Genomic DNA, 27898 nt, shown 5'->3' with positions numbered 1-27898 from the left:
AGTTGGTGACGAAAAAGTAAAGTTAATTGGGCTTGCCACAAACATAGACAGGTACACACACACAAACAAATGGTTACTACATTCCAACAACAAAATTACAAATGCAATTTTTAATTTGTACATTAACACAGGAAAAGATGACCGGAAAATAAGTTTGCTAAATTAAAAAATCAGGAATGGTCTCCCCTTGACTTTCTCATATACTCAGATATGGGGAGGGATATTTGAGGAGTTAACTGCAGGACAACGATTATATTTTCAAACTATGAATATTAAAGAACCATCAACAACAAATCAAATCAAATGAATAATACATTGTACAATTATAATAAAAGTAAAGTTGAAAAAATCAGACTCTGCAGCTGTGTGAAGAAAAGGTAAAGTACTACTTCGGGTTAGCGTAAATAACCCAAAAGTTGATAGAAATCTACGTTTTGTACGTAATATGCAAAATCTGGTTGACCTAAGTGAAAGCATACCCAAGTTATCGTGTTTACACACACAGACTCACACACAGACACAATTCCAAAAATGTTATTTTCGGACTCAGGAGGTCTAAAATGTCAAGATTCATCAAAATCTCACAATGGAATTTTTGGAGGATTACAATACTTGTCCTATACTTTGTATACGAGGAAGACAGGGATGTCTAAAACGGGAGATTCATCCAAATGTCGACATCGACTTTTTGGAAGATTACAATACTTTCATATACGAGAAAGTAAAAAGGAAAAGCACACATTGGCTTATTCCAAAAGGATGACCTTTAGAGCAAAAGCTGTAATCAATCAGCCAATCCTTATTTGTTAAAATTACAATTTGATTCAATATGGTAATAATAATAATACCATTATGAAGCGTAGTGCCCTCAAGTGACCTCGCTGAGCTTTCCTCTACCTTCTGTATCTGGAAAGACGCGCGCCAGCATCCTAATAAATTCCAAGTTGTTTTCTCCCTTCTTCCCTGCAGAGGTCGCCACGGAGCTCAAAAAAAGCGGTGCTATCGGGGGTGGTGGCATTCGATGATGTCGCTGAGAGGAAAATGCAACGAAATCCACAGGAGGGGCGCTTTAAAAATCCGAAGAACCGGCTGCGAGGTGTGCGCGCCTGATCTGTAATTTTTTTTTTTGCTCTTCTGAATTTCTGCCGGTTTTCTAGCGGGGCGAGCACGGCTCCACGCGGGGAGCAGAAGCAAGTAAACAGTTATCAGCGAGTGGAGCTTCAGAGGGGCCAAGTTTGAGGCTTCGCTTTTTTCATTTCTCACTCCTACGCGGACGAAGAAACAGTTATTTATTAAGAGTAACTTAAGGCTGCTATGGAGACATCTTCGGCGTAACTGCCAGGGTGAAGAAAACGCTACTGCTTTCGGCTGGTCGGCTTCATATAAACTTTTTGTTCTGTTTCCATGATTCGTTTATTTCGGACTTGCCGGTATACAGAGGGATGTGAAAGATAACGAAAGAACAGAAAGAAAGAAAGAGAAAGAGAAAGAAAGAAAGATGAAGACCTGAAGAAGAAGACATCGAGATTAAATTGGTAAGTTTTTAAAGTATGCACTTTCACGCTTGGATGCTCCGTGTCACCGGCCGCACGTCGCCGTGCCAAGTGAAGTCGCCGGTCCTCGCTTAGCGGCTTGTGAAAGAGTCGCGACACCGCAGTAGCTACCGTTACACTGCCCTCCAGTCCTGAAGGGCTAGGACCTGGAACTGCAGCCGTTGAGAGAAGGGCGTTTAACGCGCCGCCTAGTCGCCGGCGTACCGGTGCGTGTCCTCGTGCTCGGGAAGGGCGTCGTACTGCAGGTAACTTAAAGCACCTGGGGAGCAAACCGGTGACAAAAGGAATAATACGGGGATGGTGGCGGAAAAGCAGCCGCACGTAGCCTTTTTACTTTCGGAGTTTGTTTTTATGGCTAATAAAAGTGAGTGAATCGCGTACAGAATGAGAGAAGAGCAGCCAGCAGATGTGATCTAGGCAGCCCAGCGCCGCGCTGCTCCGCTCCGCATGCCGAGTCACAGACTACTCAGCGTGCACACTCGTGCTTATGACAAAATGGGAGGATACGTCCGATTGTTGTGGGCTTACGGACCCCATGAAGCGTAAAAGTGACAGAAAAGCCACTTACCTAAGAATAAAAACGGATTGCTTGGTGGTAAACAAACAAAAAAAAAATATGCCGACAACTCTTTTATTTCCAAGACTTGGTAAACGCATTTTAAACTCTGTTACTAGTAAGGGATCCTGCTTAATTAGGAATAATTATTATTACTGTGTAATGTTAAAGGTCGTTATTTTTCTTTGTACACATCCCGAGTGTGTGTGTGTGGTTGTCAGATTGTGCCATCCCTTATTTTCTTATATCAGGGTAAACAGTGCCTTATGTTTTCGACTTTCCTGCTGCAAACAAATCTCCCTCCTATCCTTTCCTATCCAGCCGCAATAAATTAAAGTTTCGTTTCCCAGTCTGTATATCATTTTTTAAAAGTTCCTTTAATTAAATGAGTTAAAATAGACCACGAGCCTAACTCGGTGGTCTCAAAGCCCTTGGCAGAAACCAACCAACCTAGTGCGGGACTTGAATCCATTGCAGAATACACACACACACACACACACACACACACGCACACACACGCACACGCGAAGACAATTTAAAGTCTCCGATTAATATGACACGCGCATTTCAGGGTATATGGATGGATAATGGAAATGCACACACCATGAAAACGTGAATATTCCATTCATTGCCTGGTTAAGTGAGCCGTGAGACAGCGTCGCAAATTGGTGTTAAACTGGGCAGGCCATGTTAAACATATTAGACCATTAGTAGTTGATAGTTACCTTAAGGTATGTTTTTAAGATTTGGGACTGATTTCAAACAGACACAGGGATAACATGCAGTCTTCACAAAGAAAATACCTTCGCCAGAAAACAAATTGGGATTACTGTATATGGAAGTGAAGCTGCATTATTGTGCCACTCTCTCATCTACATCTGTCAGTCTTTATTTCAGGTAGATTATACATCACAAGGCTGATGTAGTAAGCAAATGAGAATACAATTAAAACTAACACAATATAAGATAATTATAGAAATTAATGTAATGTACAAACTATATTGATCTTATAGTGCTTTTTGTGTTTCTTGATCTGTTACACAGTAAGTACATTTTTCTCTATTGTATGTATATATCAGAGAGAGAGAGAACTTTTTTTGGCCCGGGGGAATATCCTTTTCCTTCCTTCCTATCTATCTATCTATCTATCTATCTATCTATCTATCTATCTATCTATCTATCTATCTATCTATCTATCTATCTATCTATCTATCTATCTATCTATCTATCTATCTATCTATCTATCTATCTATCCTGAATGTTAGCAATGAGCACTGTCAGAGTTTCAGGGATCAGAATTAGTTCCAAACCCATTCACTGACCGTGACATCTGTGTCATCTCTGTCTACTGCCACATCCTAAATACACGTGTTAGATTAACTACCATTCTTAAATTCATCCATCACAAATGAGTGTGCTCTACAAAAAGCTGGCATTTTTTCCTGGAATGGCTTCAGACATTTGCCTGATAGGCTCTGGCTTTCCAGCACACCTTATGAACAGGCTGAGAACTCTGTGTACCTGTGTGCCTTTCATGTCTATCATAGTGTTATACAGTGCTTTTCCTATCTATCTATTGTAATGTGTGTTTCCTATCTGTGTGCATGTATGTTTGTATCTGTTACACAGGAAAAGGTTCTATCTATCTATCTGTATTATATAGTGCCTTCACTAACTCTGTCTATTTGTTTGTCTGTCAGTCTGTCTTTCTATTCTAAATGTTAATGAGGAGCACCATTACCTCAGAATTTCGTGAGAATTTAAGAATTACTTTCAAACCCAGTTAATGATTGTGTGAAGTCTGTATCTTCTCCCTATGCCAGTATTGGGTTTTATTCGTTCTACTCCCACAGCACGAACATGTGTCTTAGATTAAGTGATATCCCTAAATTTACCCACTAATAATGAGTGGGCATGTGATTGGCTGGCATTTTTTCCAGGAATGGTTGCTACCTTTTGCCTGATATCTATCTATCTATCTATCTATCTATCTATCTATCTATCTATCTATCTATCTATCTATCTATCTATCTATCTGTGTCTTTCTTTTATCTAGTGCCTTTGCTAATGTGCGTATGTCTGCCCTAAATGTTAGTGGTGAGCAATGTTACCTCAGAGTTTCAGGGATCAGAATTTAGTTCCAAATCACTCCACTGACCATGACATCTGTATCTTTCCCCCTGTGTTTGCATTGGGTTTTCTTCATTTTCTCAGTTCTACACCCGCAGCCCAAATACACATGTTAGATTAAATGCCATCCATTCATTCACCCACCGCTAATGAGCGTGCTCTGCAAAAGATTGGCATTTATTCCTGGAATGGTCCCTGCACTGATTGGCTTTGTCTTTCCAGCACACCCTGTGAGCAGATTGAAATCTCTGTCTATTTTAGAGTCCCTTTCATGCTTTTCATTCTATTATGTAGTGCCTTTCCATCTGTGTGTATGTATATATGTATTTTTGTACCTGTTACATAGTGCCTTGTACTTCCTATCTATCTATCTATCTATCTATCTATCTATCTATCTATCTATCTATCTATCTATCTATTTATCTATCTGTATTATATAGTGCCTTCACTAACTGTCTATTTGTTTGTCTGTCAGTCTGTCTGTCTTTCTATTCTAAATGTTAATGAGGAGCACCATTACCTCAGAATTTCGTGGTTTAAGAATTACTTTCAAACCCAGTCAATGATTGTGTGAAGTCTGTATCTTCTCCCTGTGTCAGTATTGGGTTTTATCCATTCTACTCCCACAGCACAAATATGCATCTTAGTTTATGTGATACCCCTAAATTTACCCACTAATAATGAGTGGGCATGTGATTGGCTGGCATTTTTTCCTGGAATGGTTGCTACTCTTTGCCTGATAGGCTGCAGTGATGGGTATCAGAGCAAGTTAAAAAAAAAAACCAGACAAATTGGAATAAACAATATAACAAATATTTATGAGCATCACAGACCTAGAGTCTTTGCAGGATATCGACATTTTATGGGTTTTAAAGTTCACGCGCATGATAATGACAATTACCCATAGATGTAATGTATCACTAATATGCATAGAAATTGAAGAACATATTCTTTAAATGTATATGCACCAATATCATATTCTGCCGTGCATATTTTACAACTACCAAGACAATATATTAGAGTTTAAACTGCTTAGTATTTTGGGTGGGTACAGTTATAATGGAGTTCACAATGAAAGACTGCTGAAATGCCTCATTAGGATGCATTAAGATGTATTTATTTCGACATCATCTTACTTAGAGATGAGTAAAATTGTTCTGTATGTGCTTTAAATTATTGTCTTGCATCTCTCCGTTTTCAGTAAGAACATTGTGGCATTTAAACCGCTCACAAGTTAGACTATATCATTACGTATTTAGATCTTTTCATCCTGTGTTTAGGTAAAAGGTCCTTGAAAGCAGTGACTTTTTAGAGTTTTTAGATGTTTATTCTAAAATGTGTTTTCCTGCGATACTTGGCTACATTTTTTTATAGATCTTTAGCACACAAATGCACTGGTGTTGCTGAAAAGAAAATGGTTTTCATTTAATTCTTTTTTTAGTTATGTTTTTGGCTGATTTTTTTCTTTGCTTTTAATTGCGTAATGTGTAATGCATGATTTTGACTTCATGTGATATGTTGTAATAATATGCCTTTCAGTATAATCTCGTTAGAGAGAAGTATACATTTTATTTCCGTTTGCGTCTTTATACCTTTTTGTCGTTGTGTCACATCATACTGTTTATTAATTGAAACTTGGATACACAGTTCTTTTAAGATGTCGGTTTAATTGACAAATCTTTTTATAAGCTCCTGTTTAAATCTGTTTCAATGACTAACCAGGGTTATTTGTTCTTTTCCAACCACCACCCTCATCCCTGTTTATTTCAGACACAATAGCTCACTTCTGCTGCATATTGATCTTCTTGCTCTGGAACTCGTTTTTGCCCGTCGTCTTCTTTGCACAAATACTCTGCCAACAAGCAATCAGCTGAAAACTTCACAACTGTTTTAAAATCATGTTGGTCAAGGAGTACAGGATCTGCATGCCTCTGACGGTAGAGGAGGTAAGACATTTTTATTGAATTTCACATCTTTGTATTGTTGTAGGTGTAAGTAAAATTGCTAGCATTGCATTGACATCATACAACCCAAATCACCACATGAGTGTAGAAACTGTGTTTATTTGTGTGCTGGATCTTAAAAAATAAAAGTATGTGCAATATCTGTTGATCAAGTCTTAAAACAGTGCTAAGTCAAACTGGAATGGCACGTCTCATCGTTTTAATGGCACTAATCCTTAAAATATATATTGATGCAGTACCCTCGTGTAATTGAGCCCATAGTTTGCAACTTTCCATTTTATACTTTTAGCTGTGTGTGACGATGTCAGTCCCCATTCACTTACTGAATGCTAATATCTTTGTATAGCTATGTAATGAGAGCAGTTTTGATTATACAGTATATCCACAGAGTCCCACACTTTTCTGTGGCTGGGTGCTTTGTGGTCAGTACCCCAATCGCCAATGCAGAACAAAATTTATAAGGAAATTCAGTATCAAATACATTTTCTTTCCTCGCTCTCATTCCTGACAGCAAAATTGTCAGGCAGCTGAACATGTTTGTCTAATGTAGCCAAGATCTCCAAAGTCATGTTATTTATGGAGTGTGATGGACAAGAAAATCACCCCTTTAACTCGGCCAGTAAGGAAGATGTGGTCTGTAGTTTGGAAAGACACGTCAAGTGTTATTTCACAGGGCTGTACCCTGCTGTTATGGAGTAAGTCGTCATACAATGGAAGTCGCGGTTTTATTTTACTCTCTCACAAGCGGCAGGACCTTCGTGATTCCTTGTTGTACTGCTCAGTAACCTTTCCAGAAACAATACTCCATCTGTCATATTGGAAAGGCGTTGGCTCTGTGTTCCTATTTAATTGGGAAGTGGCTGTTTCTTTCCGCTCGCTTTGCTTCCTTGCCTTGGTGATCCTCAAGGGACAGGAACTTTGTCGAATAGAAGGCAGCTTGGCAGCCTATTAGTGATAAGAGTATGAGATGAATCCCCTGACTGAGTCATTTCCTTTGGAACCTGTCCCACTGGCTGCTGCCAGAGCATACAGCAACTGCTGTTTGAGCTGCTAGCCATCTTTTTGAATGATGTACCATTGTGATGTGAATGGGAACAGATTAGAGTAGGAAGTCCACCCTTGAGAACAACATCTTTTGTAGTGTACCGTCTGTACTGGCTACTAATGAACAGTGAAAATTCCATCAGGTAGAGTTGTCTTCTTTTTTTTTAGGATGGGGCATGTAGTAAAATATATATATATATATATATATATATATATTATACAGTATATACTAGGGGGCTTCACACCCTGCCAGCCACCAAGTCTCAGAAACCCCTCTTTACAATGGTAAACAAATACTTTTTTTGTTTAAAACGGTGATACAATGGGAAACAAAAACATTTGCGCTGCTGCCTCGCAGTTAGGAGACCTGGATTCGCTTCCCGGGTCTTCCCTGCGTGGAGTTTGCATGTTCTCCCCATGTCTGCGTGGGTTTCCTCCGGGCACTCCGGTTTCCTCCCACAGTCCAAAGACATGCAGGTTAGGTTTTGTCTCCAGTGTGTGCTTGGTGTGTGTGTGTGTGCCCTGCCAAGGGTTTGCTTCCTGCCTTGCGCCCTGTGTTGGCTGGGATTGGCTCCAGCAGACCCCCGTGACCCTGTAGTTATGATATAGCGGGTTAGATAATGGATAGATGGATGAACTCCTCTTTGCTCGAGCAGCTGCTGGTGTGCTGCTGCTGCCCTCACGTGTGATCTGCAATTCGCTTGCCTCCCCCTTACCCCTAACCACCCTCACCCCCCACCCCCAAGGCTGAACGCACCCCAAGGAGACACGGCCACTCCTTCGAAACCCCTCTTAAATGGTGATGCATTGGTACACAAGTAACAGTTGTTTTTTTCACCTCCTCTTTGCTCGAGAATCTGCTGGCTTGCTGCTGCTGCGTGCCACGTGATTTGCATTTCGTGCAGAGGCTTCGAAAGTTTAAAAGCCTTTACAGCACCCGAATATTCAATCTCTTTTCGCTGTTCTGTTATTTCCCCCGAGTAATATTCTCAGATTGTTTGCGCTAATGCGATCTTTACTCTCATGTTTTAGGACTTTCGAATTTTCCTACTTCCATTATCTCTAACCTGCTCTGCATGTGTTTCACGGGACTGGCGTCTGAAGGTTTTAAGAATGACGTGACTTGTCCATCTCGCAGGAAGTGAAAGTGTCTCTCTGTGTCTCTGTCTCTCTGTCTCGCTTTCTCTCTTCAAAAGATCATGTCTTGTCCCCGGGAGAAGTCTTTTTTTATAACAGATATATATATATATATAATCTGTGTGTCTGTGTTTGTGTATATATATATATATATATATATATATATATATATATATATATATATATATATATATATATATATATATATATATATATATATATGTGCATTATATACAGTACAGGCCAAAAGTTTGGACACACCTCTTCATTCAATGTGTTTTCTTTATTTTCATGACCATTTACATTGGTAGATTCTCACTGAAGGCATCAAACTATGAATGAACACATGTGGAGTCATGTACTTAACAAAAAAAGGTGAAATAACTGAAAACATGTTTTATATTCTATTTCTTCAAAATAGCCACCCTTTGCTCTGATTACTGCTTTGCACACTCTTGGCATTCTCTCGATGAGCTTCAACAGGTAGTCACCTGAAATGGTTTTCACTTCACAGGTGTGCCTTATCAGGCTTATTTAGTGGAATTTCTTGCTTTATCAATGGGGTTGGGACCAGCAGTTGTGTTGTGCAGAAGTCAGGTTAGTTGGACGATCATTTATTTTTCAACACGACAATGACCCCAAACACACCTCCAGGCTGTGTAAGGGCTATTTGACCAAGAAGGAGAGTGATGACGCTGTAAAGGGTCATGAAAATAAAGAAAACACATTGAATGAGGAGGTGTGTCCAAAGTTTTGGCCTGTACTATATATATATATGTGTATGTATGTATATACAGTATATACATATGTATACATATATATATATATATATATATATATATATATATATATATATACACTGTGTGCACAATTATTAGGCAAGTGAGTATTTTGACCATATCATCATTTTTAATGCGATATTCCAACTCCAAGCTGTATTAACTTGAATGCTTATTGGATTTAAGCACGCCAGGTGATGTGTATTTGTGTAATGAGGGAGGGTGTGGCCTAAGGAGATCAACACCCTATATCAAGGTGTGCAGAATTATTAGGCAGCTAGTTTTCCTCAGGCAAAATGGGCCAAAAAAGAGATTTAACTGACTCTGAAAAGTCAAAAATTGTAAAAAGTCTTTCAGAGGGATGCAGCACTTTTGGAATTGCTAAGATATTGGTGTGTGATCACAGAACCATCAAACATTTTGTTGCAAATAGTCAACAGGGTCGCAAGAAACGTGTTGAGAACAAAAGACGCAAATTAGCTGCCAAAGATTTGAGAAGAATCAAACGTGAAGCTACCAGGAACCCATTATCCTCCAGTACTTTCATATTCCAGAGCTGCAACCTACCTGGAGTGCCCAGAAGTACAAGGTGTTCAGTGCTCAAAGACATGGCCAAGGTAAGGAGGGCTGAAACCCAACCACCACTGAACAAGAAACATAAGTTGAAACGTCAAAACTGGGCCAAGAAATATCTGAAGACAGATTTTTTCAAAGGTTTTATGGACCGATGAGATGAGAGTGACTCTTGATGGACCAGATGGATGGACCTGTGGATCAGTAATGGCACAGAGCTCCACTCCAACGTGGAGGTGGGGTACTGGTATGAGCTGGTATTTTTAAAGATGAGCTAGTTGGACCTTTTGCATTGAAGATGAACTCAAAATCAACTCCCAAACCTACTGCCAGTTTTTCAAGACACTTTCTTCAAACAGTGATACAGGAAAAGACCCATGATTTTTATGCAGGCCAATGCTCCATCACTTGCATCGAAGTTCTCACTGCGTGGCCAGCCAGTAAAGGCCTTAAAGATGAAGGAATAATGACATGGCCCCTTCCTCATCTGACCTAAACCCTATCGAGAACTTGTGGGCACTTCTTAAACGCTAGATTTACGGGGGAGAAAAACAATACACCTCTCTGAAGAGTGTCTGGGAGGCTGTAGTCACTGCTCCACAAAAGCTGATCGTCAACAGATCAAGAAACTGACAGACTCCATGAATGGAAAGGCTTATGACTGTTATTGGAAAGAAGGGTGGCTATATTGGTCATTGATTGATTGATTTATTTTTTTTGAAATGTCAGAGATGTTTATTTGTAAATTTTGAGGTGTTTGTTTATTATTCTCACTATAACAGATGAAAATAAACAAGTGAGATGGGAAAATTTTCATTTTTCCTTTAGTTGCATAATAAATCTGCACACTAATAGTTGCCTAATAATTGTGCGCACATATGTATTCCCCTGATGATGTTCACACTCACATTTCCGTTGTGAAACATTCAGGTTTCAGGTTTATTAACATTTTGGATTGACTGATAGCACTGTGTTTGTTCCATATTAAAATTAATCCTCAAAAATACAACTTGCCTAATAATTGTGCACACAGTGTATATATATCCATCCATCCATCCATTTTCCAACCCACTGACTCCGAACACAGGGTCACGGGGTTCTGCTGGAGCCAACACAGGGCACAAGGCAGGAACCAAACCCGGGTAGGGTACCAACCCACCGCAGGACACACACAAACACTCCCACACACCAAGCACACACTAGGGCCAATTTAGAATTGCCAATCCATCTAACCTGCATGTCTTTGGACTGTGGGAGGAAACCGGAAGCCCAGAGAAAACCCATGCAGACACGGGGAGAACATGCAAACTCCACGCAGGGAGGACCTGGGAAGCGAACCCAGGTCTCCTAACTGTGGCCACCATGCCGCCCTATATATATATATATATATATATATATATATGTGTGTGTGTGTATGTATGTATATGTATATATGTATATGTGTATATATATATGTATATGTATATATATGTATATGTGTATGTATATACACTATATATATATGTATATATATTGTGGCATCACGCCCAGGAGGACTGGAGGAGGGCTTGTACCTCCTCCAGACCGCGAGGGCGCGTCCGCCCTGGTTATGTTGGGGGCCATGGGTAAAGGGCTTGGAAGCCCAGCTCTGTAGGGACCCGTGGCCACCGCCAGGCGGCGCCCGTGCCTGAATATCCCTGAGCCCAGCACTTCCGCCACACCATGAAGTGCTGGGGGGAAGACGACAGGGGACACCCGGACGGCTTCCGGGTGCGCAGCCGGCACTTCCACCACACTGGGGCGTGGCTACGGAGGGGTGCCGTGAAGCAGCTGGAGCCCATCCGGGTTCCTATTTAAGGGGACGCCTCCCTTCAGTCGACGGTGGAAGTCGGGTGGAGGAGGACGGAGGTAGAGAGGGGACTGGAGGCGGCCAGGAGAAAGGCACAAGAAACTGTGAGGCCTGGACTTTGGGGGACTGGGACCTGCACTGACATTATTATTGTAAATAGTGTGGAAAATAAACGTGTGTTGGGTGAATATAAGATGTCCGTCTGTGTGTGTCCGGGTCCGAGTTCACAATATATATGTGTATATACTGTATATGTATATATATGTATATATATATATATATATATATATATATATATATATATATATGTATATTTGTGTATATGTATATGTATATAAAGTGCCTTGGATGCTTCTTCATAGAGAGGACCGTGGGAGCAAGCGTGGACAGAACCCCCAGGACGTTAGATGCCAGCCTCCTTGGATTGCAGTGGTGCCTCAGATTCCCGCAGGGCTTCTTGGGAGTTGGAGTTATCTACAGCCCTGTTGGGATGCGGTCAGTGGGTGCTGCAACAGCTACTGAGCCCTCTTAGTCGGGTTTACCCAGAGGTGCTGGCAGAAGTAGGTCAACGAGCACCTAGGCATTATAAAAGGAGCCCGAGCCAGCAGTCACCACTTTGGGAGCCAGAGTCAGGAGGAGGGCGACAAAGTTTGCTGGAGAGGAGTGGAGGAGAAAGAATAAGAAACAAAGAGAAACTATTGTGTTTAGTGCTTGGACTGTGTTGTGGACTCGTGGAGACGGGGAAGACATTCCACACGAGCGAATAAAAATAAAAAACAGCTTGTGCTTTGATCAGGGTGCCTCCCGTGTCTGTCTGTGTCGAGTTAAGCGCTGGTATAGTGCCATCTACTGTCACAGTATATATATATATATACATATTCATAGCATTCGTAGTCTCAGTCCCGATCTGATTTATGGGTGGTTACCTACCAGGTAACGCCATGTGTTGCGTACTCTTTGCATTATTTGAAAAGCTGTAAGCTTTTATGATTTAATGTTGTTTTATTCTTCTCAGTCCTTATGTAGTGTACCAGTCACCTTCAAAAAACAGCCATCTAATTGAAGAATTAATAGCTTATATTAAAAGATAATGAAGCACATGAACACTATCAGGGTTAAAAAATCTGCTTTAGTAAGCATATTGTTAGAAAATCCATAAGACTGTGTTTGTATCCTAACTGTATGTTGTGTGTTTCATGGTGGTAATGTTAAAATTAAATCAAAATGGAGTGGGTTTCATCATTTACTAGTTGACATTTGGCCATTAGCACAGCCTTCAATTGCTTGACCATCTCATCTTGATACTCCTTTCTTAGTATGACACAGAATTTAAGGACAGCTGCTTTATTATGGCACTTCTGTTGTTAGTTAGTTAGCATCCTACAGGAAATGGATAGCTGATTATAATCTATTTCTTTAATTCTAATTAGCCATTCCTTTTGCCATGTTTCTTGCTTCTAGTAAGTCTCATGTTTCTTTACTGTTGACCTCTTGCTTTTTGTACAGTGATGTCTCTATTCCTTCTAGTTATCTCTATTTCCAGTCTGGGACCTTCTGTGAAACTGGTGTGACCAGCTGAAAACAGACAAGGATACACCAGAGAAATGTTGAGATACCAGTCGGGTCACTCCTTTAAATGCAGAAAAGAAAATGCTGCCCTTTAAGGCTTACAGAAAAAAATTAAAGGACCTTCAAACCGTCTTTCGGAATAGTTTAAATGATATCACAGGATCTCTGTCCTTGTCGATCATTAGGTCTAAATGCAATACCTCCTTCTGAGACCAGCTCACTTTTATGGTGTCTGTGCCGGAAGGAGCAGTGCCTTACCTGGGCATTGTGGGCGGCTCTAAGCTTCCTCCTTGGTCGGTCTGTTAGAGTTACGAGAGAAAAAGAAGATACAGTTAGCACCAGCGCTCTCTCTCGTCCTGGGGTGGTACTGTTCACCTCGTCAGAGCTTAGAAGGTGGTTCCATGGTGTCTATGCATGACACTAGTTAATGCCAGATTTTTTTTTTCTCTGTAGAAGTAAATCAGTGTTGTGCTTGGCTATCACTATGACATAAAGACTGAGTCATTCTATAGCAACTCAAATGAAACCTTGCCGCCATAAAAAAGATTGTCAGACTGTACTGGACTTAGGGCCCAAAGTATGTGATTTAGTACAGCAGCTTTTGTGGTTGATGGTATTACCATTGTTTTCAACTGGAATGGAATAAACGTCCCTCTCCATGTTTAGATTTCTCGTGTTGATTCATGACTGTTTGTTTCTAATGTAAAAGAGAATGCAACAAAGCCTGAAACGTACAAATTCAGAAGAATTATTTTGCTGATGAAATAAATCTGTTTTTTCTCCCCAAAGAAATTTTGATTTTTGTAATTACAATTCATTTCTTGACATCAAGACAGAAGTGGCTCGTTTCTCAGTAAAGTGTTTAATGAGCTAGATCCTCCTGAGTTCATAAAGTGTGCTCCAACTGAAAACCTTATAATCAGACAACACAGTCTGTAAGTAAGCTTTGTTGGGAAACTATTATTTTAAATACAGTGTTTTCGTGAACAGAGATATGCTGGCAGGTAAGTTACACATGCAGAATGTTCTCTTTCTCTGAATGGATTTTCACAGTCTTGGTTTGCAGTAGAATATCTAAAGCCATTTCACCCTGTGGTGGCATGATAGCACAGTGGGAGCGCTGCTTCCTTGCAGTAAGGAGACCATCCCGGGTCCTCCCAATGTGGAGTTTGTTCTCTTCATGCATGCGTGGGTTTCTTCCAGATGGTCTGGTTTCCTCCCACAGTCCAAAGACATGCATGTTAGGTGGATTGGCAATACTAAATTGGCCCTTGTGTGTGCGTGTTTGTGTGCTTGTCCTGCGATGGACTGGTGCTCTGTCCAGGTTTTGTTCCTGCCTTGCACCCAGTGCTAGCTGGGATAATCTCCACCACCCCCTGCGACCCTGTTCAGGATTAAGGGGGTTGTAAAATGAAAATGAAATTTCACAGAATTATTTTGGGAGATGTAAAGCGAATAAGATTAGCATGCTTCGTTGGGCCGAGTGGTCTGTTCTCATTAAAATTGTTCTAATATTTTGCTTTTTTGCCCTAAGAAAGAGTAGCTGTTAATAACTGTTCTTTATTCTGAACTTGCAAGTCACCTTCGATAAAGGAACCCTTTAGAGTTGCAATAAAAATAAATAATACTAATAAATAGTAAGGGCTGGTGAGTCATACCTTAAGAAGGGGTAATGCGGTGACATGCTAACCATAAGTTTTCTTCTACCGGGATAATCTTCACTTAGACTGATAAAGACTTCTTTCCATATAATTCACAATGTCTGCAACAATACCTAAGGCAGGGAAGGAATAGTTTCTTTGTTTTGGCACATTACCTACAGAAACAGGAGCATGCCGTTTTTTCACCCGTTGCAAAATTGTGCATTTCACTGGAGTACACATAATTGGATATTTTTCCACAAATCCCATAGAATATGGCATGTCTTCTATATAGTAAGCACACAAATAACAGAACTAACAAAATAAAACAACTGTACGGTACATGTGCATTTCCCACCTATCTTTAGTTGGCTGTGTTTTCTGTTGCTTAAATCAGGGTCGGGTGACATAAATTATTTAAGTCATTTAGCCCATTGACTGTATCCATCCATCCATTATCAAAACCGCTATATCCTAACTACAGGGTCACGGGGGTCTCCTGGAGCTAATCCCAGGCAACACAGGGCGCAAGGCAGGAAACAAACCCTGGGAAGGGAGGGCGCACACACACACACACACACACACACACTAAGGACAATTTAGAATCGCCAATGCACCTAACCTGCATGTCTTTGGACTGTGGGAGGAAATTCAATTTAAAAATAAAAAAAAATCACTCATAAATTTGAATGTTAAAATACATTTCTAAGGATTGTAAAGTTATGTGTACTAATACAAGCTTGTCTGTCATGATGCTGGAAAGTGGCAGTGTGTTGCATGTTGATAAGATATGAAAGTAAGAATTTTACGAAACCTTGTATATGTGACAGTATTACTACTAATACTAACTGCGTGTGGGGATACTTTGTTTTATGTACGTCTCTGTAGGACTTCACATCGCTAGGCTGAAAGCATTCTAGTAACGTATTAATCCGTCTAATAGTATTTACCGTATATACTCGTGTATAAGTCGAAAAATCGATCATAAAATCAGACCCGACTTGTATGCCCGTTCAGAAATGTGACACTTAATCTTTAAAAAATTTTTTTAGGTCTTCTTCCTTCCTGCAGTCTCGCATCAGTTTCTCGGACACATCGAATTTTGTGGCAGCAGCGCAGTTACCAGTTTCTTTCACCACTTCAAAGACTTTTAATTTAAAACCAGCTTCATATTTTCTTCTAATTGAACGCTCCATCGTAGATAAGGGATGCTCTTACGATAAATGTGTATGAGGGTGTGAGATACAAAAAACACAAAACCGTGCACATGTCGCTTCGGAATAGTTCGGGTATTACCGTGTGGTCATGGAGGCACAATACCTAGAAAAAAAAAGGCTGTGTGCTCGGTAGTTACTCTCTCAGGTGGGCGTTAGCATATCATAATCTCTTTGACCAACAGCGTGAGTTTTCCACATTCGACTTATACGACCGACATTACAAAATACCAGAAATGATACGGTAAAATCAAGCCCTGAACGTATCCACGGGAGAACTTAAACGTGAGTATATACGGTAAGCTGAAATATTCTACTTCCAATAAGTCATTCGTTGAATGCTTTTGTTTGTTTTCACTGTATCACTGGTTTCTCCTGAGTCCTTTGATTTTGGCCTGTTTTTCTATGAACTTCATATACTGCTCAAAAAAGTGAAGGGAACACTTAATTATCACCTCCTAACACCAAGTCAATTAAGGTTCAGGGATATTAATCCAGTTAGGAAGCATAAGCGATAGTGAGTCAATTTCACCTGCTTTGGGTGCAAATGGAAGTGACAATTGATACACTGGAGAGGCAATAGGAAGACAACACCTCAAAAAGGGAATGGTTTTGCTGGTGGTGGCCACAGACAACTGCTTTCTCCTTCTCCTTCCTGACTAGTTTTGCATTTTGCTAATGTCCTTGTGACTATTGGTAGAATGAGGTGGTACCTGCAATCGATTCAGGTTGCACAAGTAGTTCTTCCAGGATGGCACATCCATACGTGCCGTCACAAGAAGGTTTGCAGTGTCTCCCAGCACAGACTGAAGAGATGCCAGGAGACGAGCCACTACATGAACAGAGTTGGTTAGGGCTGTAGAAGGGCATCAACCCAGTATCAAGACCAGCATCTGCTCCTTTGTACAAGGAGGAAGAGGGGGAGCACTCCCAGAGCCCTACAGAATGACCTCCAGTTTCTGACCAGAGTGTGGAATGAGGGCCCAATATCCTCTAGTAGAACCTGTGCTAACAGCCAATCACTGTGCAGCTCAATTGGCATTCGCCAGAGAATACCACAATTGGCAACTCCATCATTGGCGCCCTGTTCTCTTCACAGATGAAGCACATGTGACAAACGTGAAAGATTATGGAGACACCATGGTTAATGTTACTGTATGCAGTCTGCAACATCATCCAGCATGACTGCATTTGTCATGCTGGTGGGTCAGTGATGGTCTAGAGAGGCATATCCTTGGAAGGTTGCACAAACCTGCAAGTGCTAGGATAGGAAATGGTACCCTGACTCCTTTTAGGTTCCAGGATGAATTCCTCAGAGCTATTATCTGACTTTATGGTGGTCCAGTGGGCCCTGAGTTCCTCCTGGTGCAGGACAATTCCAGGCCTCATGTGTTTAGAGTGTGTAGGCGGTTTCTGTATGATGAAGGCATCGATGCCACTGACTGGCCATCATGTTCCCCAGACCTGAATCCAATGGAGAACCTCTGGAACATTATCTGTTAGTGTATCCGACGCCACCTTGATCGCCACAGACTGTCCAGGAGCTCAATGATACCCTGATCCAGGTCTGGGAGGAGATCCCCCAGGACACCATCTGCCATCCCATCGGGAGTATGCCCAGATATTGTCAGGAGTGCATACAGGTATGTGGGGGCCATACACATGACTAATTCACATTATGAGTTGCTGTACTGAAATTCATATAAGTCGGTCCAGCCTGTGATTTCAATTTTTGACTTTGATTTTCAGTGTGATGTTGAATATTAGCCCTCAGTGGGAAGGTGATTTTGGTTTCTATTGACCATTTTTACCTCATTTTGTTCTCAATGAATTATGCAGTATTACTTAGTAAAGACTTTCCACTTGAATATTGTGTTCCTCGAGATCCAGTGTGTGATATAAGTGTTCCCTCAATTATTTTGTTGCAGTTTACTATGCTTTGCTTGTATGCCAATATCCAATATCTCTTATGTTCTTCTGACACAGATATTTCTTTTAAAGACTACCACACTATTTCATTGTTGGCTGTCGAAATTCTCTGACAGAACAAAATCTTCCACGTAGCATTTCCCATTTCTTGTCCCAGAGCAGCTGTTTAATTTACTTTATCAGCTGATCATTACAGTTGCATATTGTCATCGAGTATTATGTTATGTGACAATAAAGATAATGGTCTCCATAATTTTGTGCATAACATTGGTGTGAAAAATATTATGGATATCACATTAAAGAATGCCAGCTATAAGTTCTGTGTTGTTTAATGTGTGGAGTGTGTTTTACTGTAAAAAGGAGGTGGAAAATGAGCTGCAAACCTCCCGAGTGATTCTGTTACCCTTGTACATCTTTTACTGCGATAGCTAACGCTATCAAATAGTCATTGACAGAAAGATACATTTAGGGATTTAAATTTTACTGTTTTACTACAGCAAAGAATGATTAAAGAAAACAGATGCAGAAACATGATCATGTACTTGATAAGTTAGACCAAATAATTGTGGTATTAAGTGGCTTCAAGATAATGTTCAGTTTTTTCTATCATATACTTTGCTTTATAAAACAGTTTCTGGCTTCATTGCCTGTAAAAGTTGCTTTTATAAAATGAGCAGCGACAGCCTGATTGGAGAAAATTTGTTGATTTATAGAAAAAAGGAGCATAATGTAGAATTTGGAGAGATGGAGAAAAACCTTCATGTTTATAGTTACCCTTCTCTGAATGTGGCAGTGTCTAATCTGTTTAACCATATAAAGGTAAGCCTTGTTAATGCCTTGGTGATCACAAGATATTCAGGTAACGAGACTGTGGTGAGTTTAAGAGTTATTATGCTTTATAGACAAATCCTCTTATGCAATGTAGCAGCGAGTTTAGCCTACAGTGGGAATATCAGTGACATTCTTTAAGCTTTTTCATTAATCACTGCACCTGCATAATCTCTGGGAAAAAGAAAACAATAACCATATCATGAAAAGTGGGGGGCACATTTGCAGCAATTTCTGACCCTGAATAATACCAAAGTGTCATACAAATGGGTTTTAGAAAATAATAGAAAACAATAAACAAAGTTTCAAATATACTACAATGTAAACAGGGCGCAATATAACAAACAATTAGTGCCCTCTGCTTTCCTAGTACAGGAGCTCCAGAAGGTTGTCCACTTATCCATGTTCATATACTGTACCCTGAAAGCTCCCTTTACATCATGTATCTGCTTTTCACTTTCTCACTGACTATTGCCACCCTCCCTTCCTCCTGCCAGCTAATATCCTTTGGACTCAGAACTTTATAAGCCTTTGATCTGGATGTGGCTTTAAACCAATTTCAGGTGTTACTTCTAGCCACACCTTGAAATCTGAAAGCTGTTCCCGATGCACTATCCGCTCCTCTGATATCCACAACTGGCCAGGTCTCAATAGCAGAATCCCAGCTACTTGTTCCATCAGAGTGGCAGCACAGAATCATATGTTTCTTTCTGGCACAGTGTTTCTTCTCAGTTGTTCTAGTTCCCCTACTTATAACCCTTCTGGGGCACCCCACACAAATGTAAAAGTAATGCCACCCTCTGGCAGTGTCCATGCTATTTTATTGACAAATGGTTTGGCAACTGCTAGTGTATGCATTATGAAGCCTCTATAATGCCCTGTCCTTCATCATTCCACATTACCTGCAGTTACCCCACCCACTGCTATATGTACAAGCATACATATATATATAATGAATATATATATATATATATATATATATATATATATATATATATATATATATATATATATATATATATATATATATATATATAGTCCCAGATGACTGGGGACCCTACCCAGCCAGTACGCCTGCTTGGGGGCCACAGGAACAGAGCTGGGACGCTCACCCCTATGGGAGGACATGACCACCGCCAGGAGACACCTGGACGGTTGGGGAATCCTGGATAGCAGCACTTCCGTCACACCCGGAAGTAATCCCAGGGGGCACCGGAGTGCTTCCAGGTGCTCTCCTGACACTTCTGCCACACCAGGAAGTGTTGTCACGTGGAGCACCTGGGGCTCATCCGGGTCATCGTAAAAGGGACCGCCTCCCTCCAGTAGATGAGCCGGAGTTGGGAGGAAGGAGACGGAGCTTGTGAGGAGGGGAGTGGAGGACAGAAGAAGGAGAGAAAGATACAGATAAAAATAAAGAGAAAGAAAGAGACTTGTTGGAGAAAGGCATTGTGGTGCTCAAAGGAAATAAAGGAGTGTGTTTTGGACATTCTGCTGTCTCTCTGTATGTGTCTCGGGGGTATGCTTTCCACTATATATATATATATATATATATATATATATATATATATATATATATATATATATATATATATATATATATATATGTGGAAGAGAAGGTCTGTGATACAGTTTGCATATTTGCAGCTGGAGATCCACAAAGGGAGAAAATGAATCACGTATCATAAAGTAGTTTTTATTCCTGAGCTTTCAGCCCCTGCCAGGGACCTTCATCAGAGAATAATGCTTAAAGTCAGTGTGATTAGGAGGGGGGTATTGGTTGTAAAGTTTTATTTATTATGAACATGTTCTTCTTAGGGCGGCACGGTGGCGCAGTGGTAGCGCTGCTGCCTCGCAGTTAGGAGACCTGGGTTTGCTTCCCAGGTCCTCCCTGTGTGGAGTTTGCATGTTCTCCCCGTGTTTGCGTGGGTTTCCTCTGGGCACTCTGGTTTCCTCCCACAATCCAAAGACATGCAGGTTAGGTGGACTGGCGATTTTAAATTGGCCCGGGTGTGTTTGTGTGTGTCCTGCGGTGGGTTGGCACCCTGCCCAGGATTGGTTCCTGCCTTGTGCCCTGGGATTGGCTCCAGCAGACCCCTGTGACCCTGTATTTGGATTCAGTAGGTTAGAAAATGGCTGGATGTTCTTCTTAAGTTTGCATATGCTGGATTTATGTCCAAGTTTCAAGATTCAGCCAGCTCTCTGGCACTTTTAGTACTGGCTTTAAATATTAGGATACGTGATTCATTTTCTCCCTTTGTGGATCTCCAGCTGCATATATATATATATATATATATATATATATATATATATATATGTGTGTGTGTGTGCACACAGGTAAACACTTCAATTCTATGTTTCAATCTCTTCACCTTATCCAGAGTTGCTACTAACCAGAATCTGATTGGACTTTATTAGACACCAAACAGGAACCTGCCATTGGTTTCTCAAACAGCTTGCAGGTGTTATTTAGTGTTACAGTATACCTGTAGCCCGTGGTTGAAAGCTCATGCAGACATTGCTGGAATATACCAATTCTATAAAGAAGACATGCCAGGAAAAATAATACAAGAGGCTGTGAGAGCAGTGTCTCCATGTACAACTGATATGATTATGTGTTATATTGTATTTTGACAGTAAAGTAGATTGTTTCTGTTGAGAACATCTCTCAATCCATCTCCCAGTTGAAATTTCATTGGACAGAGAGAGTGAAATCTGCTGAAATTCGCCAGAGGGTGTTGGCTTGTGCAGAGCACTAAGCTGCTTGGGTGCACACACTTTACGGTACCCCAAGTCATCACACACCATGACATGTGCAGATCCATTGCTGATATCCAAATGAGCAGCAACAGTGGACAGCGTAATCTGTCGGTGTTCTCTGATGAAGGCATTCGCCAAGTCGATGTGGGCTTGTGTATGTGATATTGATGATCAACCAGATCGAGTTTCCACAGTTAAACTTCTTCCCAGGTCTTAACCTTTCTACCCATTCATAAACCTTTCGTTAAGTCCTACTGAGCAAACATTCTTTGGTGAAATTCAGCAGGTTTAACTCCCTCAGCCCAAAGAAATCTCACTACTGTGCATTGTTCGACAATTGTGCAATCCTGCAGTGGAGCGTCCATGTTCATTTGACCTTGGCTTCATCTAGACTGATGGCAGAGTGGTGTGCTGTGTATGTTCAAACTACCTATAAGGCATCACAAACATGTTGTTTTGCATCAGCTTTTATTCATTGTTGTTACCACATGTTTTTCAAATTTATTTTACTTATTAATTTGCCCTTGTATATGATGGACTAACACCCCATACACAATCTCCTCTCGTGATAATCTTCTGGGTAATAGAAAGTTGAACAGTCTAGTAAGTATTTTTTTTTTCTTTAACACATTTCCAAATGAAATAAAATGCTGCACTTATATTTATGTCCACGGTGGGCTGGCACCCTGTTTGTTTGTTTCCTACCTTGCGCCCTGTGTTGGCTGGGATTGGCCCCAGCAGACCCCGGTGACCCTGTAGTTAGGATATACCGGGTTGGATAATGGATGGATGGATGGACTTATATTTATGTGGAGGCTATGACTTAAGTGAGGTACCTTTCCTGGCTTCCTTCTGATTTACATTTTTAGTCGTATTACATCATTTTCTGCTGAAGAAACTAATCGGTGATGAGTGAGTGCTGATGTCAGCAGCTTGGCAAGTTCAGCATAGCTGTCCCTTGAAGAAATGCAACATTAATCCTGATTGGTGTGGTGTACATTTAATGTGATAGTAGAAAAAGCTGATGATGCAAAAGAATTGGGAGACATTCATGAGAGGCTTGTCAGGTGATACTACCCAACAGATTGTTAGAATTGCTAGGAACCAGTGTCATTCTTGCTGAACACTCCTGAAGCAGCTGACTCTGCCGAAAAAAAGCATCCTTTTATTGACGCTTCTGAAGATTTCAGCAGATACAGACAGCAGCCTGCAGCCTAATGCAATTAAGGATTTATTGTTGGGGATGGAGGTGACGCAAAGCTTTATAGCATGCTTTAGTTTGTCTTGAAATCACTTGACTTCCTTGGCATGTAGTAAGGGGCTGCATTAAATAAATGAATACATGTGTAACTGAAAAAAGGCTATTAGAAAGGCGTTTCTTGATATTTATGTTAAAAGGATAATGTTCACATTTTAAGTAAAGATATTTTTATCTTCGCTACTCTAGTCTGTCGCCAGCTTTTTTTTTTTTTTTAACACAAGACTTGAATGCTGTTAAAACCTGGCATTGGGGAGAAAACAGTACACGCAGCTCGTTCATTTGATCCAGAAGCAAACTTTTATTGTCTGAAATTGCTTGACAGAATCTTGACATGTGTGGTGCAGTGGTTAGTGCTACTGTCTCATGAATGCAAAATCCTGGGTACAAATAAATTCCAAATTCAGTTGTTCTCTGTGTGGTATTTTCCCATTTTCTCCATATCTGTGTAGATTTGTTTGAAGGTAATAAAAAAACAATTAAGGAACAAAAGGCAAAAAGCTGGAAATATTGCTAGATTAAAAATCTCATGTCACTTTTCTGTATTTAAATTCTTCCAGAGTAGTATGAGTGTGTGTTTTATGTGTCTCTATGATTCGGACTAAATGTAAAAGTGTGACCACTTGGTACAGTGGCAGAGTGGTTAGGGTTGCTTTGTTACAGAACCCAAAATTTGGACTTGAATCCTGTGTTTGGTTGTTGCCTGTGTGGATTCTGCATGTTACTCCAAGGACTCTGTGGGTTTTTCTATAACACTCATGCTTCCCTCCCACATCCTCAAAGACAGTGTGGTACTTTGATTGGGAATTTCTTTGAGTTTCAAACCCATATGAGCGAGAGCATGAATGTGTGTGAATGAACCCTGCAGTGAACTGGCTCTCTAGCTAGGCCGAGGTCCTGTCTTACACTCGATGCAACTAGGATAGGGTCTGGCAAGCCATAACTCTGAATTAGTGGGTTTGAGAACGTTATATTATCTTGGGATAAGTATGCAAGGCCCAGTAAGCACTGGTACATTAGTGAGCCTATCTGCTTTCAAAGTAGAGAAGAGGGGAAAAAGAAAATACAACCAAAGAAACTTGTTTTTCACTCCAGGCCTGGCTGTTTAAGGCTCTGACTCTTTATTTTTCTGTTTCATTCTCCCTTTCTCTTCCCTTCCATTCCTTCTCATTGTACGTTCCGTTGAGTTTTTGCCCTGCTCATCCTCCCAGGTTCTGAGTATTATCTAATGCTCGATGCGGTCTCCTTACACTAAATACTTTCTTCAAGGTAGCTATTGAAAGGTCAGATGGACATTATTGTATATGACCAGGGTCAAAGGCCCACCTACATTTCCTGAGGCCATTGTGTAGTGTTATCTCCAGACATTCCAACCTATCAATTCCTTTTCTAAATACCTCACTTTAATGGCCAGGTGACAGCCTCCAGCAAACTCCTCCTTCTCATTGCTTGTGTGGACAATAGATGGCGCTTTATTCATTTCAAAGGGAACATTTAGCTTTTTATAGAAGCTCAAAAATAAATAAATATAATAAGCAATAACACCCCTGCACCCCCAACACCAGAATTGCTAAAAAGAACGGAAAAACTTTGGACTTGGCTAAAAGATAAAAAGATATCAGTCACAGTGAGGCATTATGAAGCTGTATTGACATTTCTTGACATACTTCCGCTGAATAATTTTTTGGCTGAAAGTCTTCAATGTTACTGAGCCAGAGTGTGGATGTGCAGCATTGTTCATTATGGCACTCAGTTTTGTTTTTGCTCCTTGGTTACTCCCTCCAGGGTGGTCCAAGATGCTTCTTTGGCAGCTGAACATGCCTTGTTAATCAGCTTGTTGATTTGGGGGGTGTCTCTTGAAGAGGTGTTATCAGCCATGGCATAGAAAATCACCCTGGCCATCACGGAGATGTAAAATATGGGGAAATCTATTTAAAAAAAAATGGTTCAGGGAATTAAATTTGTCCACACTACCATCTAGCATCTGAGCTCTGCTCGAGTCCAGTAATTATGCCCAGTCCAATCCAAGCATCTTTCATATTATTACAAGTGAGTTTTTTTTCTATTTAAGCTCTGTAAACTTTCTTAATTTCACTGAACTTTTTTTTCAGATGAAGAGAAAATGAGTTACTTCTCAATACATATCTTAACCAAAGTGAAAAACTCTAATAAATGTTCACACCCTCACGTATTAACATTTGGTTATAACAAAACAATAACAGCTCTAAGTCTTTTTAGGGTGTATATGCTACAGCATTGTACTCTGATTACATGCGATTTGCCCAATTTTTCACAAATTAACTCCTTTTAATTCAAGTTTTTATGTCAGCAGTTTGTGGACCACCATTTTCGAAATGTGTTAAGGACTGTGTTTTGAAATTACTCGTATTTACTTAATTACTCTTCAGTCGTTCCAGTTACTTTGGCTTTGTATTTGAGAACATTATGGTGCTGAAAGTTGAGTCGTCTTGAATTCTTTAACCATACTGTATTTTCAGGTACTTTGCTGCATCCATTTTTCCTTCGACACTGACAAGCATCCCCTTATGTCACTGTGGAAACTATGTGTCGTTCTTTTGACAGCATTTTATATGCTTGGACAATATTAGGTAAATTGCTTCTTTTTTTGCCATGTTCCGATGGTACGCAGACATCTTTAATTTGCTTACTGATGTTTCTCTACCCCAGTACCAGAGACACAATTCTGGAGGTCTATGAGGGTAAACACTAGACTAGACTCTAAAGAAGTCTCCTACTTTTTTGGTTCCTTGTAACTTCTGGACAGTGTCAAGGTGTTGAGATGCAGCTTCCATGTCTTGGTAATTGAGACAGCAATACTTAGAACAAGATCTAAATATTTGGATAATATTTGTTTTTTACTTCTAGCAGCTGCTTATTTTTGAATACTATTATACAACTAGCTGTACCCAATGGCTGCGCCCACACAGTAATGAAACAGGACAAACTTCAAAAATCAACAGGCGTTGGCACTATATCTGATCTTGTTCAGCGATCCACACGTGAGGAGAAAAACACATGCCCGTGATATCTCTGGCAATCAGCAGCTACCCTCTAAAACACACGGAGCTCTGATCTCTTTCTCTCAAAAATGTCAAACGTTACTCCTTAATAATCTGTAAATGATAATGTCTGTTGAACAAACCGGTATCGCTAGATAAGCGGAGGCAAGGTGCACTCCAACACGTGGCAAGACGTAGAGTAACTCAAACAGAGGCTGGCGAGTGAATAAGTAAGGCCTCTCCCCCTTTCTCTTGGCCCACAGCCACTGTCTTGGATTTGCATAAATACATCGGTACTGCAAGCGAACCATGGTACTTAGTGCAATGAGAGAAGTCGCAAAATCAACTGGAAAGTTCAAGCAAATTATCGAAAACAACCAGATCTAAAATCGTTAAGTAATTCTCTTGTGAAAAGTGGACAGGCATACAGAAAGAATGTGCTTGGGCCACACAATTTTTAAAACTGTTTCTTAGCAAGCAGCTATGGGCCAAAGGTAAGCTACATTCCAAATTTCAAGTCCTCATGGTTCGGGAGATTTCGTGATGAGTGTGTCAGTGGTATTTGACTTTTATATACATAAACTAGCAAAATACCCGCGCTTCGCAGCGGAGAAGTAGTGTGTTAAAGAAGTACTGAAAAAGAAAAGGAAACATTTTAATAATAATGCAACATGATTGACATTGTCATTGTCATGAGTGTTGCTGTCATATATATATATACTGTATATATATATACATATATATATACACACACACATAAACATATATATACATATACACACATATATACAGTATATATACATATACATCCACATATATATACATATAGCAAAATACCTGCACTTCGCAGCGGCGCAGTACTGCATTAAAATTTTTATTAAGAAGGAAAGTAAACCTTTTTAAACTGAGGGAAAATATGCCAATAATTATTTGTTAAGGATCTCTTTGTATACCATGTTGTCAGTTTGGCCCTCCGGTTGTAATATGACCAAGCTGTGCGCTGAGCTTACTCTTAAGGATGCAACGTACAGTTGGCCATGTGAACAGTAATCTTGTCTCAAATCTCACAGCTTGGATTGCTGCTGTCATAATCGGTTTGAGTTTCATAGTTTGTTTCAATTACGACAGTATTTGTAGGACTTGTTGTGTTGAAGTGACATTTGGCATCTGTCAAGCGTCCACTACTGAAATCGTCACCTGTGAATCTAAGATGTTTAAGAGGCATTGGTGGTTGTCGAAAGGTGTAAAATATTTGGCCATTTCGGTAGACTTGAAAGCAACAACTGAACAATTCAGTGGCAGCCATCAACTCACATGCAGAACCATAGGTGAAGGGCTTAAGCATTTCACTCTTCTAGTGCTCCTGTGTAGTATAATTATCTCCTGTACCATCATCAGTCCACACCTTGAACCTGTCCCAGTCATTCAATACAAAAGACACAATGTTCCTCCGGATATCAAGAGTGAGCCTGATATGGCCGTGCAATATGATCATCTCGATAGACATGGTAATGGGGGTTGGAATGATAAAGGAAATGGGTACCTGAGCAATGTAAAGTAAGTGTAAAATACCTACACAATAACAATAATTGTAATAAACAAACAATAAAACAGCGGAGAAGCCGTGGATTAAACAAAAAGGCTGCAGTTATCAGTAGGGAGACGTGAATCCCGTGGCGAAGCAAGGAAGGGAATGTAGAGACCGGAGCGACGGACGGTCTTATATAGGCAGGCAGCCAACAACGTGGGAGGCGTTGGGATGGGGGACCCAACGCCGCCTCACACGGCGACGAGCTGCAGGCTATGGACGTATAAAATGTACGTAAGTAGGATTCAGTTAGCGTTGGGAACCCGTGTACCAAATTTCTTGAAGATGGGCCCATAAGTAACAAAGACTGTTGAAAAGTTCAATATGGCGGCCGACAGTGGCATACCACCGAAATAAGTACGTATATTGGTTTCGGTTAGCTCAGGGAAGCCGCCTACCAAATTTCGAGAAGATGGGGCCATAAATAAGAATGTTCAACATGGCGTACGTTGTTGACCGTTATGACCATTACGTGTAAAATTTCAAAATGAAACCTGCTAAACTTTTGTAAGTAAGCTGTAAGGAATGAGC

The 27898-nt window shown here is 40.5% G+C and overlaps 1 protein-coding gene across 2 annotated transcripts in view; it reads left to right on the top strand.

The window, feature by feature from the left end:
* Positions 1-1005: 1005 nt before the first annotated feature.
* LOC120542724 (cytoplasmic phosphatidylinositol transfer protein 1-like) overlaps positions 1006-27898 on the top strand; it is a 161456-nt gene continuing 134563 nt past the window's right edge. Inside the window, exons 1-2 of one of the 2 annotated variants that reach the window (XM_039775362.1) lie at positions 1006-1535; positions 6010-6185. In XM_039775362.1, the coding sequence (XP_039631296.1) occupies positions 6138-6185 (48 nt within the window). In that variant the 5' untranslated portion in view covers positions 1006-1535; positions 6010-6137. The remainder of the gene's footprint in view (positions 1536-6009; positions 6186-27898) is intronic. The other variant, XM_039775361.1, reaches the window with a different exon arrangement.

This window comes from Polypterus senegalus, chromosome 13 (genome assembly GCF_016835505.1).
Source record: "Polypterus senegalus isolate Bchr_013 chromosome 13, ASM1683550v1, whole genome shotgun sequence".
Lineage (NCBI taxonomy): Eukaryota > Metazoa > Chordata > Cladistia > Polypteriformes > Polypteridae > Polypterus > Polypterus senegalus.
The sequence above is the reverse complement of the archived record's forward strand: the minus strand, read 5'-3'. Positions and strand labels throughout refer to the sequence as shown.